General features: G+C 31.7%; 3 protein-coding genes across 6 annotated transcripts; all 3 read left to right on the forward strand.

Annotated features, from left to right (window-relative positions):
• Nucleotides 1-987: 987 nt before the first annotated feature.
• On the forward strand, nucleotides 988-9,019 carry APG5 (autophagy protein Apg5 family). 4 transcript variants are annotated; one of them, XM_090294280.1, is made up of 9 exons: nucleotides 1,029-1,225; nucleotides 1,307-1,431; nucleotides 1,522-1,588; nucleotides 2,329-2,418; nucleotides 2,501-2,705; nucleotides 3,649-3,736; nucleotides 5,364-5,507; nucleotides 5,960-6,091; nucleotides 8,584-9,019. In XM_090294280.1, the coding sequence occupies exons 6-9, from the start codon at nucleotides 3,685-3,687 to the stop codon at nucleotides 8,883-8,885; spliced, it is 630 nt and encodes a 209-aa protein (XP_090150406.1). In that variant the 5' UTR covers nucleotides 1,029-1,225; nucleotides 1,307-1,431; nucleotides 1,522-1,588; nucleotides 2,329-2,418; nucleotides 2,501-2,705; nucleotides 3,649-3,684; the 3' UTR covers nucleotides 8,886-9,019. The 4 variants fall into 4 exon arrangements, with proteins under 4 accessions (XP_068489378.1, XP_090150406.1, XP_090150404.1 ...); XM_090294278.1 differs by having other exon boundaries at nucleotides 1,043-1,225; nucleotides 2,647-2,705; XM_068633277.2 differs by lacking the exon at nucleotides 2,501-2,705 and having other exon boundaries at nucleotides 988-1,225.
• An 851-nt stretch (nucleotides 9,020-9,870) lies between these two features.
• On the forward strand, nucleotides 9,871-11,061 carry LOC137824397 (putative glutathione S-transferase). The gene is made up of 2 exons (XM_068630031.2): nucleotides 9,871-10,456; nucleotides 10,539-11,061. Exons 1-2 carry the CDS (start codon nucleotides 10,136-10,138, stop codon nucleotides 10,881-10,883), a joined length of 666 nt encoding a protein of 221 aa, XP_068486132.1. The 5' UTR covers nucleotides 9,871-10,135; the 3' UTR covers nucleotides 10,884-11,061.
• Nucleotides 11,062-14,702: 3,641 nt separating this feature from the next.
• Nucleotides 14,703-18,732, forward strand: NAC086 (NAC domain containing protein 86). Its single transcript, XM_068631391.2, has 7 exons — nucleotides 14,703-14,818; nucleotides 14,944-15,192; nucleotides 15,967-16,244; nucleotides 16,419-16,757; nucleotides 16,909-17,358; nucleotides 17,681-17,756; nucleotides 17,891-18,732. Exons 2-7 carry the CDS (start codon nucleotides 15,039-15,041, stop codon nucleotides 18,544-18,546), a joined length of 1,953 nt encoding a protein of 650 aa, XP_068487492.2. The 5' UTR covers nucleotides 14,703-14,818; nucleotides 14,944-15,038; the 3' UTR covers nucleotides 18,547-18,732.
• The last annotated feature ends 206 nt before the right edge of the window (nucleotides 18,733-18,938 follow it).

An 18,938-nucleotide genomic window follows, 5' to 3' on the forward strand; every position in this document is an offset into this window, starting at 1 on the left:
AAGTAAGTTGATAAAATGTAGAATTTGTTTTGAAAGGTAACAGTAAAACGTATAAAAAGAAAACTTGATGAATAAAAGAAACTTGAAAAATACGAACAGTTAAATGAGAAAACGTGCTACAAAGTATATATATTTTTTCCTTTCAAAGCATAAGTAATACGAATTATAAATACTAGCGAAAATACAGAATGTCTGTATTTTTTTATTTTTATTGTTAACATTTTTTAAATTATAATATTATTATAACAATAATTCTTAATTTAATAGAATAAATAAATAAAAATAAATGAAAAGTTAATCAATTTAATAAAAAGGAGTAAAATAAAAATATGGAAAAAAAGTTAGTTAATAAACTGTTACATATTCAAAATTTAAAATTAGTAATTGTTTTTAATAAAATGATAAAATATAAATTTTAAAAATAAAATAAAACAGTTTTTAATTAATTATAAAAATAATTAGTTATTTATTAAATATTTAAAAAATAATTAGTTATTTATTAAATATTTAAAAAATAATAAAATCACTGAAATGTCTAAAATAAAACAATAAATATTAATATAAAGATAAAATTGATAAACATAAAAAAAATAAAAATAAAAAATCCTCTATATATATAACTATATATATATAATTATAGATAAAATATCCAATCTATTAAAACAAAGGTGTTTAAATGTAAGAATAAAAAAAAAGTTCAACAGTGACTAAATTCATACGTATCAAACTCACTCAAGTTTTGAACTTTGTCTGTATCAACAAGAATAAAATAAAATAAAATAAAATAAAAAAACTCTAGACTAAGATAGCCACATTTATTTATCAGATTCCACAATATTTATTTAAAAAGTCTAATATTTTTAATGTAATTTTATATTATAAAAATAAATATTTAGTATAAATAATAAATTGTAATTAGATAATAATGTAAAGTTAAAATATAGTATTTTCTATCTCTAAATATTGTATAAGAAATTCTAAAATTTTGTTTGTTGTAAAAGATGAGTGAGAAACTTAACGGAAAAGGCAAGGTGAGCGATCTGATGAAAGTGGTAGAAGAAGTGGAGCGAATGAAGTTAAAAGTAGAGAGAGTGAGAGAGAAATAGAAAGAGATCTGAAAGAGATGAGCTCGGCGCAGAAGCAGGTGTGGGAAGGGGCAATTCCTCTGCAGATTCACCTCCACGAATCTGAAGTCACCACTCTCCCTCCTCCTCCACCCGCTCTCGTATTCTTCTCGCGCCACACTCTTCCTTTTTTCCGTAGGGTTTTTCATCTCACTCAATTAATCGCTTCGTTTCGTTTTCAGGTGTTGGCCCCTCGGATAGGGTACTTGCCTCTGTTGATTTCGCTCGTAAAGCCTCACTTCAGCAGCACGCTTCCCCCTGGACTTGACGCCGTTTGGTTTGACTACAAAGGCCTCCCTCTCAAGTGGTGCGATTACAATACAATGCATTCTCTCGCTGTTTTTCCATTATCGCATTGCGCTGATTGTTTTTATTTTTATTTTTATGCCTTGTGCAGGTATATACCCACCGGTGTTCTTTTTGATCTTCTGTGCGTGGAGCCGGAGAGACCGTGGAATTTAACGGTAATTACTTTCTGATTTTGTTTTGGTTTTTCTGTTTAGTCAATTTGACCTACCTATCATTTTCTGTTGGAATTTCATTTTGTTTCGTCTGTTTAGTTTGTTCGGTAGGAATTGGCTCATTTAGATTTTGATTGCAGGAAGCAAGTTTAACACGACAGTTTAATTTTAGTGGCTATGAACTCCTAGGTTAAAATCATTGTCGGTATGACTTTAAGGTAGTTGTTGTAAAATTTATTAAAATTATCTTATTACGACGTTGGTTTGTGATTGGATGACATTTTTTTTTCTCTTAAGTAAAGCATCTGTAGTTTATTCCATATTTTGAGTAGAGTTTAATCCGTATGTTGCTGTTAGTGTAATCTTTTTTTGAAAAAAACCAGCATCCAATAGGAACTCTTCTTGCTGCCTCATGATATTAATAATTAGGATGTTGTGACGATACAGGAAATCCTATTGGATGACTTCATAGAAATTAAATTCCGAGTTTCATATATTCATGTGATTGTAGCCCTATGTCCTGTGAAGGCTACCTTTTAGATTTCTTTCCAATTCATCTCTTGGTGTTGTTATTGAAGAAACAAAGAAAGAGCCTTAACTAGGGGAAGCAAATAAAAGTAAGAGTGCTTAAAGAAATTAGGATTGATTTACTACTGACATTTTAGTGGCCCTTGTAGAAATAATCTTTCCACATGTTCAGCTATATTCGATCTCAATTTCTGTACCCTCTGATTGATTTATAGGTACACTTTAGAGGATATCCAAGTAATGTATTGCTTCCTTGTGAAGGTGAAGATAGTGTAAAGTGGAGCTTTATTAACTCACTGAAAGAGGTCAGTTGTGTGATATCTGCTTTATGTGTTCCTGCCTTTATGATGGTACTTTATTGATTTATAACATGATGCTTCATGCCAGTTAAGCTTTTCAAAGAAGGTGCTTATGCCCTCAAACATATGCATTTGGTGTTATTTCGATTGATCAAGTCAGATTCTTGTCATATTTGTTTATATGAAGCTTTAAACAGATCTCACCTGAGTCTGAGACATGGTTTATTGGTATAGGATAGTAAGGAAAATATTGGAACTTGATTAAATTGAAGACTTATTGAGGATTTGTTAAGGTAATAGTGGTTTGTTTTTGCTGGATTGGTATGATGTTTATGGACCAAGTTAGTTTGTTGTTTGACTGCTATAAAGTGTGCTTTAATGATAAAAGTTAATGTATTGTTTGGGTTTTCTGGAATATCCTAGATAGAACCCACTGCACCTTTCAAAATTAGGAGTTCTCTCATCAAAGCTATGTTGTTTTCAGGTCTCCCACACCTTGGAACAACTGATATTATTTACTACTACTCAATATGCATTTATGATAAAATTAGTAATGTTATTGTAAGTGAAGAGATCTTTGATCTCAGTAGCGGGTCAAAATAGGTATTTAGTAATAATATGCTAAGGTGATGGGAATCCAGAAAATAAATTCTCAATGAGATTAGTTTTATTGAATTGAAGAGAGCTCAAGGGCTATTATAGAAGTAAAAAAAGAAACCAGAGCCTAATCTCCTTGGAGAAAGTTTTCTCTTCCCTGCAAAATACATAATAAACTATGATTTCCCACAACTGACCCCCTATTATTCTCTCTGCTTACTATATTTCCCTTTTATCACATGATCCCCCATCCCCATCTACTTTTTCAACCTCAGTTATCTGGCTCTCCACAAGGCCCTTCTTGTTCCTTCTAGAATAAACCCTCCATGTTGTGTTCCTTTTCTGACTATCCACAACTTTCTTAATTCATAGGCTAATAAAGTCACCGGCTATGTTTTGCTACCAAACCTTAATCTCTAAGTTAGACTAGAATCCAAAAGAAGCAGCAGTTAGTGCACTAACTTGCAGAGCAGGGGATATTCCAGCTAAATTTGGTTGTGTAGGACCGTTGGTAGGGAAGTGGGATATTGCATTCATTCAATTTTAAGTCCCCAAAACTTGTTATTTTTTGTCCCATTGGCAATGCATGTGAGATGTTAAATTTTCACTGTCACTACCTGAATTTTAATTTTGATGCAGGCTGCATATGTAATAAATGGGAATAGCAAAAATGTCATGAACATGTCTCAACCTGATCAGGTGGAGCTCTGGAGCTCTGTTTTAAATGGTACAGTTGTTAATTACCTAATAATAAATCTGGTATTCTGTTTCTCTTTGGGATTCCCTTGTGTGATTTTATGTTCTACCTGTAAAATGTTGGGAGGTGGATGATAGGACTTTTAGTTATTTCAATCAAATAGATTGTTAGCATGTGAATGTTAAGCAAAATAGGATAAATATAAAACGTAGGACCTCAGTTGGTTTTTGTTACTGATAGTTAATTTGAGGGAATAGAGCGAGAGAAAGAGCGATACTTCATTTGCAATTCTTTTCAAATTGTCACTTTGATTCAGAACCAGATGAGAGAGAATATGATATAAATAATATATAAATATAAATACAATTTCCTGCTCTTTAAATGTTTCTTTACATTTATGATCCAGTTCCTGTTATAGATATAGTGCAATTATTTTCAAGTAGTGTGATTGTTGAGTTACTGACTTACTCTTGTTTGTGTGCTGGTAGTGCTGTTTAAGAGGCCCCATAGTTATTTTGGTGGCAATTCAATATGAGTTAGCAAGGTGGATGATAAATTTCTGTTGCGAAGTTTGTTCCCGCAAAAGCTTCACATTCATTCTATATTTAGTAAACATAAAGGCAAATTGGTTATTTTTAATAGTCTGACCCCACCAATGGATGGTTACATTGCATGCATACTTATTTCCTTCATTTTTCTTCTGCTGGTGAATGAGGCAATGCAAGCCAATTCTTTGTAATTTTCAGGAATCTAGATAAGGTCACAAATGTAATCTGGGTCAGATTAGAATTGAACCTGAGGTTATCATTTATCAAGCTTGAGGTTGGTTTGTTTGGGATAGCCAAGGGTTGTTCAATAAAGCTTGGTTTCACTTGTGAATAGGCCAAACTCGGGTATCTCATCTCAAACATTATGAGTGTGTTGATGCACATTGAATTACAGTTCAAGTTTTCATTTTGTCTAGTGTTAGGTGATTGATATACAACATTGGGAATTTGGTGCTGTGTTATTTTATGCATATAAATATTAGAAAGAACAATGTGAATTTAAATATACACAACTGCTATATAGTATTTATTTTGCGTTATGAAAAGGCGCAATATATTTTTTAATTATTTTAATAGCTATCATTTAATTATTTTTTATGTTCTATTTTGTTTATTTATTATATTATATAATGGGAAGTGTTATTAACACACTTTCTAGCACTTTCATTGTAATTATAACTTGTTGAAATCTACAAAAATTAGCAGAGCTTCATTAATGTGAGATCCACAAAATTTTGGGTTTTCCAACAAATTCTGACCAATGAGGGAGTGTGTTCCTAGCATTTATTCTTGTACAGTATTAAAAAAACATTATAATTTGATAGTTTTATTAATATTATAGTGAATGCTGATATAATTGTCTCGTTATTCTGACACCCACGGTAAAAAATGAGCAAGGGACCATTGTTGAATATTTTTGAGTGTTCATCTATCATTTGTGCAGTTGCACTTGTGTCATAGTCGGTTATCAGTGTGAGAGTGGATGGAGTGGGTTAGGATAATTTGATCGACTTTACATTCTGTCCAGTATTTCATCTTTTCTTTTGTTTTGTTTTGTTGCCCTTTGATCTTAGACTTGTGTCAAAAGTCAGCACTCATTTGCATTGCAGGTAATTTAGAAATTTATCGGCGGGTAGCATCTAAGCTTAAGCTTGGAACATCTGAAGATGAATATACTGAAAATGTTAGTTCAGTCTTGATTAAATCTCCACAAAGTACAGGGGATGCTGATGTTACTGGACAAGTTAAAACTGGTGAGCAACATGTACTAGTTTGTGTGCCAATTTGGCTTGCTGTATTTTTTCCTCTTCTTTATGGAAGTTTTCATGTCTACACCCTCGTTTCTTTTTGATAATATTTCGTTCTTTTTCTATAAAGATTACTCTTATTATCTGTAAATTCAAAATTCCTAGCACAGGCGAGTAGTCTCTTTCCTCATGGATCTTTTGAACATTTACAAAGTGGATTAACCCAATTCTGAGTGCGTTATGGGCTTTCAACTTGCCCTTTTAAAAACGATATATGTATGGTGTGATCATATGTAAAGGTTGAGAGCTATCACTTAGACTACTTTGTTTTACTTGATTCTTTCTTATTTTTATCTTTAATTTCTAATTGTACTTAAAACTGTAATACTGTATATGAGCATGTTTACCAATGCCTCTTGATAAACTTATTTTTTGCGGTTAACATCTGTCTTTTGTAGGTAGGATTCCTGTTCGTTTATATCTATGGACAGTCAATGAGGAGTTTGATGATTTTGAAGATGCTCCTCAAATTGATAATTGGGACAAAGTCTCATATATCAATCGTCCTGTTGAGCTTCATAAGGAAGATGGTAAGTCGTGTCTTGTAGGGAATCCCCTTTTGTAACTTCTAAATTGATTGATTTCTATGGTTTTTCTTCTTTTTTTCTTGTATGAGAATAGTTGTCATGTTGCCAATGGTGCATGATGGGTGATGGTGTCAGGGCAAAATCAGCCATAGTTTTGTGAAGGATGGAGTAGTGGGTAATGGGGAAAGGAGGACAGTTATGTTAGAGAAAAAAAATAACAAACACATAAAAACTAAATAAAAGGACCTAGTATTTTATATCAGGAGCTATAACAAAATAATAAATGTTTCCTTTTAGGAAAAAATAACCAATCATTAAAGGCAATTTATCAATAGTGCGAATGAGGCTCAAATGTATGGACTAAAATGGAAAAGAACAGAGAACCACAGCTGAGGATTTGCTCGCATGTTGTGTCCTGAGAACTTAGTAATAAAAAGCCAAAGAATACAGTTTTGTAAAAAAAACGAGTTAAAAATGAATTGAAGAGCAATTAGCTGAGACAAAAAAAGAATACAAGACATATAATGTATGGAAAGGACAGATAAAGTAAGGAAAATACAAAGAATATACTATAGAGTAATAAGATGAATAATAAGCATACTGAAGCATGGTAAACTCTCCATGCATGGATGTTTTCATGGTGGTTGCACCGAGAGATGCCATGCTTGCACCATTGGTTGCTGCTATCCACAGCATATTTATCTGGCGTATTGCCTTACCTGACAGTTCTCATCTTTGGTGAGAAAAGATTATGTTAGTAACTTAGTAATAGTTGGTAGACCTAAATGCTACTTTTCTGGGGGCTTTTCTTTACGTTATGGAAGTTTTAGACACTTGTTAGGTGTTGAGTCATTTAGTATGGTGGTTTATATAAATCATTAATCTTCCTTTCACGGGGTTTGTGTGATCATTGTGCTTGTGCTTATATCATGTCTCTGTTCACCTTATTTTTTGCTTACATCTTGATTGAATTCGGCTGTGTCTTGATCACACAAATGAATATTTACGTGTTATTATTTGAAGTGAACAGAAAATATAATTAATTAAGCTAATATTATATTCTCTTAAAGGATAACTTGAAAAAGGGAAAGCGTAGAGAAGATAATAAAACTCAAATCTCAGTTTCCTTGATTATCAATTCAAACAATCCCCGGCCTTGATAGCAAACTATCTTTTATCTCAGATTAATGGAAGAAACATGTTTACAATTATTGTATTTGTTAACCAAGTTGCTGCAAAATAACGTACATCCACACAAACTTCTTTTTATTTGCTACCAAAACAGTTCATGATTTATTAAGATCTGTCAATTATTTATTGTCCAAGTAGCAGAAGTGGTATAGCTCCTATCTCGGTCACTGGAGGCATATGAACCTCTGAAGTGCTTGACACCTGTATTGATTGAATGCCACAGGCTACATTGGGGAAATAATAAAATTAAAGCGAGCTTACATCTTTTGAAAGTAAATTGCTAATTTTCGGAAAAAATTATGAATAATTTGCGTTATTACGAGATTAGGCTCTAAATTGGTGTATTTTGAGGTTTATTGCCCACTTTAGAGAAAGATTCTGTTCACCAATGGAAATTCATAAAAACGTGCTTAAATATGTACAGTTAAAACTTATGTCAATCAGAATGTCTAAAAACGTGCTTAAATATTTTTGTTAACACTATATCTTCTGTCACGATTTTAGTTACTGCCAGAGTTTTTTCTCTCTTGGGGATGGGAGTCGAGATTTAAACAATTTGATACTTAGTGCACACTAGAGATAAACATGCATTAGTTTAGAAAGTTTGGATACAAATAGAATATGACGTGACAACCTTTAACTATCATAGGATACCATATATAACTTGTATACATTTATCATAAAAACGCAGATCTCATGTCGTGGATGCAACGTAACATACATAATGTAACTACATCTATCACAAGAACACGTCTCTTGCTGAACGGTTAATTGCATTTTTTTGTTCCTTTATAATGATTAATGTATGATTTTGGTCTGCTAATAGTATTTTTGTTCTTCTTAATGCCCTTACGTTCATATTTTATACGCAAATATTTGATGGTTTTGGACAAATTTGGGTTATGAAATGATTTGAAAGATTCAAAAGTGAATAATTTTATGAAATCTGAGATTTTGTAAAATGTGTTTCAAAAAGCGAGGAAATTTGGGATTTTCTTATATTGGGTGAAATATGATATTTTTACTAGTCATTTTTTTTCTCTAATTATTGTGATATTTTCATCTATAAAGGTAGAAAAATTCAAAATATAGAAGTGAAAAAATTGTAAAATGCCAGCTAGTTGTATTCAGAGTGTCTGCAGGTGTCTCTCATGGGTATGGCTTGTATTGAAGTGTCCATGCATCCTTTGCCATTCCTCTGTCTCTGCTTAAATTGATTGCAATTAATCGAAATTGTCATTTTATTGTTAGCATAATCTTTACTTTACTACAATTCAACTGATATATTTGTCTGTTGCGTGCAGGTAAATACTTTAGTTTAAATGATGCGGTTAAAAGAATATTACCCGAGTTTTTTCCGGAAAATTCCTTTGTAATTGAAGGAAATACAAACATTAACCAAAGTGGAGAAGAGGGAGAAAGATCATCTGATCCCGGGTCATCTTGCAACGCAGCTGAGATTGCTGAAATCAAATTTGTTCGCATTCAAGGGATAGAACCAGTTTTAGATATACCTTTTTCTTGGGTGGTTAACAACTTTGTGAATCCTGAGTATTTTCTTCATATGTGCGTATGCTTAAAAGTTAATGCCAATGCCGTGCAATAGGGATAAATTTAGTTTTGTTGGGTATAGATTTACTAGAAAAAAATCAGAAGGTGCAATTTTTTTTTGTATATAAAATGTACAAAACGGTTTCTTATCGTATTTATTTCATAATTCGATTGCTATTTTCCAGTGCAGAGTGTAGTAATTGTTGACAGATCGATTTTTTTTTAACTCCAATTAATGTTACTGCTGTTTCCCTGCAAAATTGGCTGTTTCAGTTCTGTATTTCCCTTTGCGTCACAAAATTTTGGGTTGTCCAATTTTTCTGTAATTAAGCAAAGTATGCCTTTATTTTTGAACTGTTAGTCAATTAATTATGCAAAGAGAAATGCTAACAATAGTCTTTATCACTAAGAAATATTTTTTGTCATTGATTGAATTTGACATGGCCAAGATTGAAGCATTTACAATATTTGGTTTAACAGACGGTTTCATCGTGGTTAATAGAAAGACTGGAGTATAGTGGTGTGAGAGGCCTATTCGTTGTTATTTTTAAAGCTGAAAAATTTATGTTAAAGCATAAAATAATTCATGCAAACTTTAATATTTAACCCGCACCAAAACTTTCTTTTTCAGTATATTTTAATATTTTTTTATTTGGTGTCTTAAATAGGCAGATAATTTATATACACCAAATCAGAGAATTATATATATATATATATATTAAATTAAATTAATTGTCAAATTCATTAATAATATCTTATGTAAAGGAGTCGTTGAAATAGTTTTTGTAACCATGTAATATTCTTTATAAGCAATTAAATTATATATTAATTATTAGATTAATTGTTTAATTATAAAAATTTGGAGAACTGAGTCTATGTTTAGATTTTATAGAGATTAAAATTACATATTTATGAAAGTATAGGAAACAAAATGGATTTAAGCATTTTAAGTTATAAAAATTATATAACTACTTAACCCTTTTAACCTTATATTGTTGATAAAAAAACTACTTAACCTTCTGCCGGCCATTTGATACTACGTCCATTCCCACCCCACGCCAAATTTTCAGTGACATCTCCCAAAAGGCTGTTGAAACCAAAACACAGAAATTTACACTTACAAGAAGATTATAGTAACATTGTGAGTTACACGAAGCTAATAACATTGTAGGCATTGTGAACATTCCAAAGACTTCATCTAGTATAATTGTTCACTATAAATCTACACTTCCCTCACATTTTCTTGTCACCTCGGAACAAATAACAAGCAAAAGAAAGGAAAGAAATCAGATTCAAGAAGATATCATGTCAAAGGGTGACCAGGTTGAGATTTTAGACTTCTGGGCTAGCCCCTTTTGTGCTAGAGTGAAAATTGCTTTGGAAGAGAAAGGGGTGAAGCATGTAGACAGTGAAGAGGATTTGTTTGGGGCAAAGAGTGAACTTCTCCTGAAGTCAAATCCCATTCATCAAAGAGTTCCTGTGCTATTGCACAATGGCAAACCTATTGCCGAATCTGCTATCATAGTTAGCTACATTGATGAAGTCTGGCCTTCCAAATCCCTGCTTCCAACTTGTGCTTATGATCGTGCCCAAGCCAGATTCTGGGTTGATTACATCGACAAAAAGGTTAGTTGCCTCATTCTCACTGTGTGCTGAAATTTGTTTGTGTGTGTATATGATTATGGATGGTTACTTGTATGCATGGAAGGTGTTTGAAACTGGGAGGAGCGTGTGGGCAAGCAATGGAGAAGAGAGAGAAGTGGCGACTAGGGACTTCATTGAAGTTTTGAAGCATCTTGAGGAAGCTCTTGGGGAGAAGGAGTATTTTGGTGGTGATGGCTTTGGGTATGTGGACATCATAGCCATTTCTCATTCAGCTTGGTTTTTTGCCTATGAGAAGTTTGGGGACTTCAAAATTGAAGACCATTCACCAAAGTTCTCAGCTTGGATTAAGAGGTGTTTGCAAAGGGAATCTGTTGCCAAAGTTCTGCCAGACCCAGAGAAGGTCTACCAGTTTGTTCTTCACTTCAGGAAGATGTCAGGACTTGATTAATGAACTATGAATGCTTGGTTTGCCTCATGGCAGTGAATGGTGGTGCTGCCTTGTTACTGGTTTTTCTCATTGTATTAGAATTTGCTGTTTTAGTTTTTAGCCAACTCTGATACGATGATGGCTTGAATTAAAATAAGGGAAATAAGGAGTAATAATATCATCTGGGTGTGCTTTTCAACTACGTTTGTAACTTTAAAAATTATCTTTTAGATATATATAAAAAAAAAATTATTACATTGATCACATCTACTACTAACTTTTTAAGTCATCTTTCACTCTCTCACAATCTATTTTTTTTTTCTTCCTTTTTATTTTTTTTATCCAAATGAATTATAAATTAAATGGAAGAGAAGAAAATGTGGAAGATAAGGTAAAGATTGAAATTGTTTGCATGATTCCATCTAGTTTTTTTTCTTCAAAAGATTTTCAAAATATTTTACTTATTGTATTCTTTCACTAAAAAAAAATCATGCCATAGAAATTTTTTTTTTTTTAAAAAGTAATTAGTTGCTATAGTGACTAAAGTAAAAACTATTTTAGACACTAAAAAAATTTTGATTTCTAAATTAATTTATGTTATTATTAAATGGTTTCTAACTTATATCTAATTAGCCATCAAAGTTTTTGTTACCAAATTTATAATCTAAATAATTAGTAGTTAAAACTTTGGTTACTAATTAGATACTAATTTAGAAATCATTTAACAATAATATAAATTAATTTAGAAACTAAAATTTTTTAGTGTCTAAAATGATTTCTAATTTAGTCACTATAGCAACTAATTAATTTTTATTTCTAAAATTAGTTTCTATTTCACGATGTTATAAAATAATTTTCTTAGATCCAAGCATTTAAATAATTTCTAAATTGAATTTAAAAATAATAATAACTGAAAAAAACAGCTTTAAATGAATTCTAAACTAAATTTTAAAATTTTAAATAACATTTAAAAAAATTCTTAAAAGCTATAAAATCAAACATTTACACTCACATAAACAGAACATTAGTTAAAATCTATAATACTTAACAATTAAACTTTTATAAAAAAAATTAAAATTTCTTATGCTAGAGTAAAGGTCCATTTATTGAAAAATTATGAAACTGGAATTAGTGTGGGCTCAAATGTCAAAAAAAAATATTTGATTGAATTGGAATTGATTATTGAATTGGTAGAAAATAGAGTGAAAGTTAGGCATCTTTTTCTAGACTTCTCCATGAACCATACTATATTAACTTATTATTCCTATGTTAATTTTTTTATGAATTTTTTATATATTATATTTTAAAATCAGTGACTTGTTGAAGACTCATATAATGGACTAAGTTAGAACAATTACATGTGACACAATCCGGATAAGCCCAAAAATGTGTTGGCTTAATCCATTGAGATTAGGTTGAATTCACAGCTCTGATTTTGATCCATGTGATTCACTATTTTTGAGCTCTCAGAATTCCATATTTCAGACTGAAAAGATACTCTGATCATCGTTTCCTTTGGGCAGAGATATACTTTTCATGCATGCATGCATAGGTTTTTTGAAAAATTAATTAATATGAAAATAATCGAGAATATTTATAAGAGTATACAATTCAATTCAAATGGGTATTGTTTTCTTGTTGTGGGAGAATGCACCCCACCTATCACAAATATAATTAACAAACCATTTAGTATTATTGTCTTGCATGATGAAATCTTAATCCATTTATACATGTTCTAATTTTTTGTATCCTTCAAATTGTAGATTCATTATAGAAATTTAATTATAATATAATGTTTGGTATAGTGTATGACAACATTGTTATACATCTTACTGATTTGATTCTAAAACTTTGTTTCTCCCAAAATATGTTAAACAAAAATGATGCAAGATTGTTTGGTAAAGAAAAATGTTATACGAATTAACTCATTAAAAATAAAATAAAAAAATTACAAATTTTTGAAGGGATTAAAGCTTAACTAAACTTATTTTTGTGTGTTTGAACCTTCCCTAGAAATCGGTTAGTGTCTTTCACAGTTTTCCACTGCATGCATGCATGCGTCAATGATTTTGGTAAATTGGTTGTGTTTTGGAGGCACAAATGCTACTCAATGCACAATGTAATTAAACGCTATGCTTTTCTAAAAATTAAATTATCTTATATAAGTTATAACAAGTATCCCACTAATTAAAGCTCAAGTTAAAACTTGATTTTGGTCGAATTGAAATATAAAATTCTTTTGTATTTGTTACTTAAATTGACTAAAACCATCATTCTTGTACTCTTTTTTTCACAAACAAGTCATGTTCATGTAAGGAAAATCTACCTTTAAAAAGCTATTATAATTTGAAACATCTAAATTACAATGTGTAGGTGATTTTAGTTTCCTTATCTGAACAAGAGTGAAGTCAAAATACAATTTAAACGTGATTTTAAAGTATCTCTTGAAAATCTTAAATAGACTAAAAATAATGTTTACTTGATTTTGCAAAAATAAATAAATTATACCAATTTTATGATAATAAATTATACTTAAATTCACTTTTTCATATGATATTAAAATTTATTTAATAAATTTATTTAAGTTTATTATATCATTTATTATCGATTCATTATAAATCATATGTTTAATCTCACATATTTCAACATGAAAAGATATAATTATTATCTTACAAATAAAAATAAATTAAACTTAAACTTATTTTTAAATCATATATACATACGGAAAAAAACTAATAAAAATGAAATTGTTGTAGATTAGAGATGGGAGAGTAGGAAGAAAAAGCAAAGAAAGCATAAACTCATAAAAGAGAAAAGCACCAAATGATGCATTCATGAAAGGGAAAAAGCATGTGAGAGAAACGTAGTTTAAGATGATTGAAAAAGCATGAGATAACTTATAAGAGATCATGCTATGCCAAGTGGATAGCTTAATTCCTTCACGTGGCAAAAGCTGGTCCCACGTGGGTCCCACTTTTAACCTAATTAATTTATTCTCCATGTGCTCAAACTAATGCTTCTACCTAGTTTCTTCTCTACTTTTCCTTCTTTATATTTTCCTAAATCTACAATATTGCTAATTTTAGAAACTATGTATCAACGCTAACTTTCAATTTTCTTTTTATCTCGCATTAACAATTCATACACTCAATCTTATTAAGTATTTTATAAATTTCAATCTTTCGAGTTTTAATTAAACAATTTTATTTTATAAAGTATTTCAAATATTTTCTTATTTTTCGTTATCGTTTGATCAATTTGTTTTTTTATGGTGTCCTTGAATTTTTCATTTAATTTTTTTTCCTCTCCAAAAACAAGTTCATGGTAATAAAAATTTTCAATAGATTAATTGAAATGATTGTAAGTTTAGAAAATGATTGACATGCAACAAATGTGAAAGGTAGAACCGTTTGTTCAGTTAAGAACAGCCGTCGTAGGTTGTTTTTCTTCTAAGTTTCCTTCTTTGGAATACTCCTAGGGTGAGATGATGCAGCTACGGTAGCTAGTTGCATGTAGGTGGATAAACTTAGAATCCAAGAAAGAACAACCAAGAAGCATAGGATCAATGGGTGCAGAAGACAAGAAAATCATCTCTCTCCCACATACATATACATACACATACACATACATATATGTATGTATATATATTCATAATTAATTAGTATATGGTTAGTAGCAGTTCAAACTTGATATGAAAGATAACAGGAATCCATGCATTTGATCAAAAAAACAAATAAAAAGTAGTTGAAAAAGAAAAAGAGATGAAAGGATGACACAACCCTGGGCCCATTCATCAACTTTGTTTTTCTTCCAATCTTCTCTCTCTTCAATTCTCTTTTTGTCCTCTTTATCAAAACCCCAAGCAAGCCCCACATTCCACACCCATCTTTGCCTCTCCTCCCTCTCTTCATTTTGTCTCTCCCACTTTCTGCCTTTGGATCTTCTTCTTCCTTAAGGTCTATTCTCCTCTCTCTCAGTTATCACTGTATATGTTTGTCATCTTTGTATATAAACAAAGTTATGTATGCTTGCTTTACTTTCCTAACATGTTGCTTTTCTGTTATAATTTTGTGCATGGTAGGGATTGAAGCTTCTGCACTCATTCATATCTATACAGTCTATATTCCCAGTTGTTGAGGATAAGTTAAGAGGAAGAAGAAGGTCCAAAGTATACAAATGGCACCTGTTTTGCCTCCAGGTTTTAGGTTCCACCCTACTGATGAAGAACTTGTTGCTTATTACCTTAAAAGGAAGATCAATGGCCGAAAGATTGAGTTGGAAATCATTCCTGAAGTTGATCTCTACAAGTGTGAACCATGGGACTTACCGGGTAAAATCAATTAATTACATTCTTCCTCAGCTTGTACTCAACATGTTTTCATTATATATATCTCATGCATGGATATATGCATCGATCTCCTACTATTTTTTTTTTCTGCGAGTAGGGTTTTATTTTTGGAGAGATCAAATATTGAAAATTCACAATAATGATGAAGCACAAATTTTAACATCATGAAGAGAAGCTTTTATTTATTTTTCTTATTTATAATGATTTTGCAGAACTTAACAGTCCAAAACACTATTTCTTAAAAAAGTGGGACGCGCATAGGTGCGATTTCCTTCTGATATTTATTCAGTGTGATCAAACACATACTTGCTTTTTTGGTCAAGTATATTTTTTCTACTTTGTCATAAAATATCTTCTGTGATATATGGTGGAAAGGACTGTACTTAAGAATTCCAAAGAAGATGGTCCCTTCACCTTTAGGGTTCCTATTGTGATGGTCAAGATTTAGTAATGAGACAACAGTAGATTCCCAAGTCAAAAAGCGTATGCTAAAGAAAAGGATTACATTGCATTGTACATGATATAATATATAGTACATTTATACACCACTCCCATGCAATATACTTTTCTTCACGTTTTCTGATCATTCTCCCATTGCACTTTGCTTTATACCACCTTAAGATTTGACGTGAGAACCATGAACTATAAGGAAAACATTAAAAATCATCAACTTTTGCTAGAATTTATATGAAAAATTACTGGGAGTTCTTGTGAAAATACTGAAATTAAATTTGAATACATATTTTTAAATTACAGGGAAATCATTGTTACCGGGAAAGGATTTGGAGTGGTATTTCTTTAGTCCTCGTGATAGAAAATACCCAAATGGATCAAGAACAAACCGTGCAACAAAATCTGGGTATTGGAAGGCCACAGGGAAGGATAGAAAAGTGAATTCGAAGGCTCGATCTGTGGGTATGAAGAAAACCCTAGTTTATTATCGAGGAAGAGCACCCCATGGCTCTCGCACAAACTGGGTTATGCATGAATATCGTCTCGATGAGAGAGAGTGCGAAACTGCTTCAGGCTTGCAGGTATTAATCACTTCCTCAGTTTTTTCTGCACACTCTTATTTCATTTCCACTTTTTTATTTGGATTTGTTTTTCTTCATTCATGGTTTTTCTTTTCACATAAGAAGGCTACAAATTAATTGGTCAAACTCTTATATATATGGCTATCTTTTGAACATGGGAAAATGTAATTTCAGGATGCATATGCCCTTTGCCGTGTGTTGAAGAAGACTGCAGTGATTCCTCAAAAAGTTGAGGGGCATTATGTTGAAGTTCCCAATGTGAATCAGATTACAAGCGATCAATCATCAAGCATTGAACTATACTCTGAAGGAAGGGGCGAAGATTTAGATAGCTCTAATTATTTTATGTCTGTGAATACTTGTTCACCCCACAATCTTGGAATTGAGACTCCTCTCAATATCAGTGGTGGAACCACCAGGGATCATGAGAAATGGTCACACGTCTCATTACAAGATCCAATGTTTAGTCTTCCAACTTCATATCCTCATTTTGGAGCGTACCTTCCATCCAAGGTACGCTCGCTTAAAACTTTCACTACAAATATTTCAATATAAACAAGAGCTGATTTATAACTAGCAAACAATACTGTTTTTGAAGACAAACATATATTTGAGCTAGTTTGGTTAATGCTGTCTTTCCTCTTAAACTTGATATAATTTGCAGGTGGATATAGCTCTAGAGTGTGCAAGAATGCAACATAGGTTTGTTATGCCACCTTTGGAGGTGGATGACTTCCCTCAAGTTGGAATCTCAGAGCTGAAAATGACACAAGCCTCTAGTTCCATGCAAGGAAGCAGACCTGAAACGGATATCTTGCAGGAAATTCTTTCAGTGGCTCATGCCTCTCAGGAATTAATAAACCAATCCAGCTATTCGCAGGAATGGGGTGGCAATGATTATTATTATGCTCCTCGTGATGACGATTTTACCTTCATGGTTGGCACTAACTACAATCATTCAAATGAAATGAGCTCAGCGAGGTATGTTGACAAAGCATGGGAAGATGCAAACACAAGGACCATAGAGATCGGAGATATGGATCAAGAATTTAAGGCAGAGAGGATGGTAGAGAATTTAAAATGGGTTGGAATGTCAAGAGAAGATTTAGAAAAGGTATAAAATATTGTATGTTTGTTCAAGTTTCTTTTGTACATAAATATATTAGCCCATTCAAGATTTTATTTCAATGATAAAACTATTGAAATTGACTTAAGGGTATTGGTGAGAGGGATTGAAATCATTAAAAATTTCTCATTTTTAAGTAGTAACAGTTTCTCTCTTATATTAGTTTTTTTTAGTAAAATATTGTTATACTTCAATTGAAAGGAATATGTAATCTGATTCCTTGCAGAAGCCTCTTGAAATAATATTTGATAATATATTAATGATCAATACATTTATATGACTGTTAGTGTGATCAATTGTATATGCACAGATGGAAGAACAAAATATTGTCCCAATAGAGGATATTTCAAGCCTCCAAACTAACATGAAAGAAAATGAGGTGCAAGGTATATATATATATATACAGAATTCCATGCATGCTTGCTTTGTTAATATTTCAGTTTGCTTTTCTTTATAATTTTTGTAAATGATCATGTTCTTGCAAACATCTAATCTTTTAGTATAATTGCGGCATGATCAGAATATGAGCAGCACAACATGGAACACAATGACACTGAAATCAATGATTTCTCATTGGGTTTCATCAATGATAGCGACCCTACCGAGAACTTCACAGAAGATGGTAACAGTGATGATTATTCAGGTTCTCCAAGTTTTGAGGTGGTTGAGGAAATAAAGGTCAATCGTGGAATGTTTGTTTCGACTGGTCAAGTGGCCGAGACATTCTTTCACCAAATGGTTCCATCACAAACCGTCCAAGTTCAGCTTAATACAGTGATGGCACACGATCATTATGTAGAGAATGCAGAAGCAATGCTGTTGATAATGGAGGACCAGGGGTCTTTAAGGAAGGTTAAGGCCTATGTGATGGGGAAGCTACTGAAGCCATCAATGACAATAGCAAGTGCAGTTGTGTTCGTCTTTGCACTTGTGTTGATGCATTATGCTTTTATAAAGGGAGAAGTGAAAATTTGGAATGAGACATGTTGCAGTAACAGTGGTAGCATCATGAAGAAAACGAGTCAATCATCTCAGATAATGAAATGGAATGAGCCAAATGAGGTTTGGTTTGTTGGTATCAAAAGTGAGAAAGGATTAAGTGCAGTCTTGAAGAAAATAGGCATTTTTCTCACTATATCGTTTGCTCTTTGTACCATGTGGGCTAACCACAATTGATCTAATATTCTTTGAATTTTGTCTCTAACTTAAGAAATTAGTTTGAGAACACTCAATTGTGCTTCTTCCACTTAGTTAATATTGGGGGCTGATGTATCCATACATACACTTACTTTTACTTTAACATCGTGTTATTTGGTTAAGATAAGACTTAATTGTATTCAATCTTAATTATGAATACAATGTTCACCTTTACTTCTTAAATACTTTACTTTTCCTTTAGCTCATACTTTATTATTGCATTGCTTGTGATATCCAAAACAAAGCGTTGAGTGCACATTAGTATAACAAATATATAGTTTCACACCCTCTAAAATAAAAATATTCATTTAACAAACCATTCTAATGATATATATATATATACACACACTAGTATTTTAAATTTTAAAAAA

This window comes from Phaseolus vulgaris, chromosome 8 (assembly GCF_051622355.1).
Source record: "Phaseolus vulgaris cultivar YP4 chromosome 8, ASM5162235v1, whole genome shotgun sequence".
In the NCBI taxonomy this organism is placed as follows: domain Eukaryota; kingdom Viridiplantae; phylum Streptophyta; class Magnoliopsida; order Fabales; family Fabaceae; genus Phaseolus; species Phaseolus vulgaris.

Coding starts and splice junctions, on each gene's coding strand:
- NAC086 (XM_068631391.2), top strand. CDS start 15,039: ATGGCACCTGTTTTGCCTCCAGGTTTTAGGTTCCACCCTACTGATGAA. Junction 16,245..16,418: donor AAACTGCTTCAGGCTTGCAG/GTATTAATCACT, acceptor ATGTAATTTCAG/GATGCATATGCCCTTTGCCG. Junction 17,757..17,890: donor GAAAGAAAATGAGGTGCAAG/GTATATATATAT, acceptor CGGCATGATCAG/AATATGAGCAGCACAACATG.
- APG5 (XM_068633277.2), top strand. CDS start 1,124: ATGAGCTCGGCGCAGAAGCAGGTGTGGGAAGGGGCAATTCCTCTGCAG. Junction 1,226..1,306: donor CTCCTCCTCCACCCGCTCTC/GTATTCTTCTCG, acceptor TTTCGTTTTCAG/GTGTTGGCCCCTCGGATAGG. Junction 5,508..5,959: donor TACTGGACAAGTTAAAACTG/GTGAGCAACATG, acceptor TGTCTTTTGTAG/GTAGGATTCCTGTTCGTTTA.
- LOC137824397 (XM_068630031.2), top strand. CDS start 10,136: ATGTCAAAGGGTGACCAGGTTGAGATTTTAGACTTCTGGGCTAGCCCC. Junction 10,457..10,538: donor TTGATTACATCGACAAAAAG/GTTAGTTGCCTC, acceptor TATGCATGGAAG/GTGTTTGAAACTGGGAGGAG.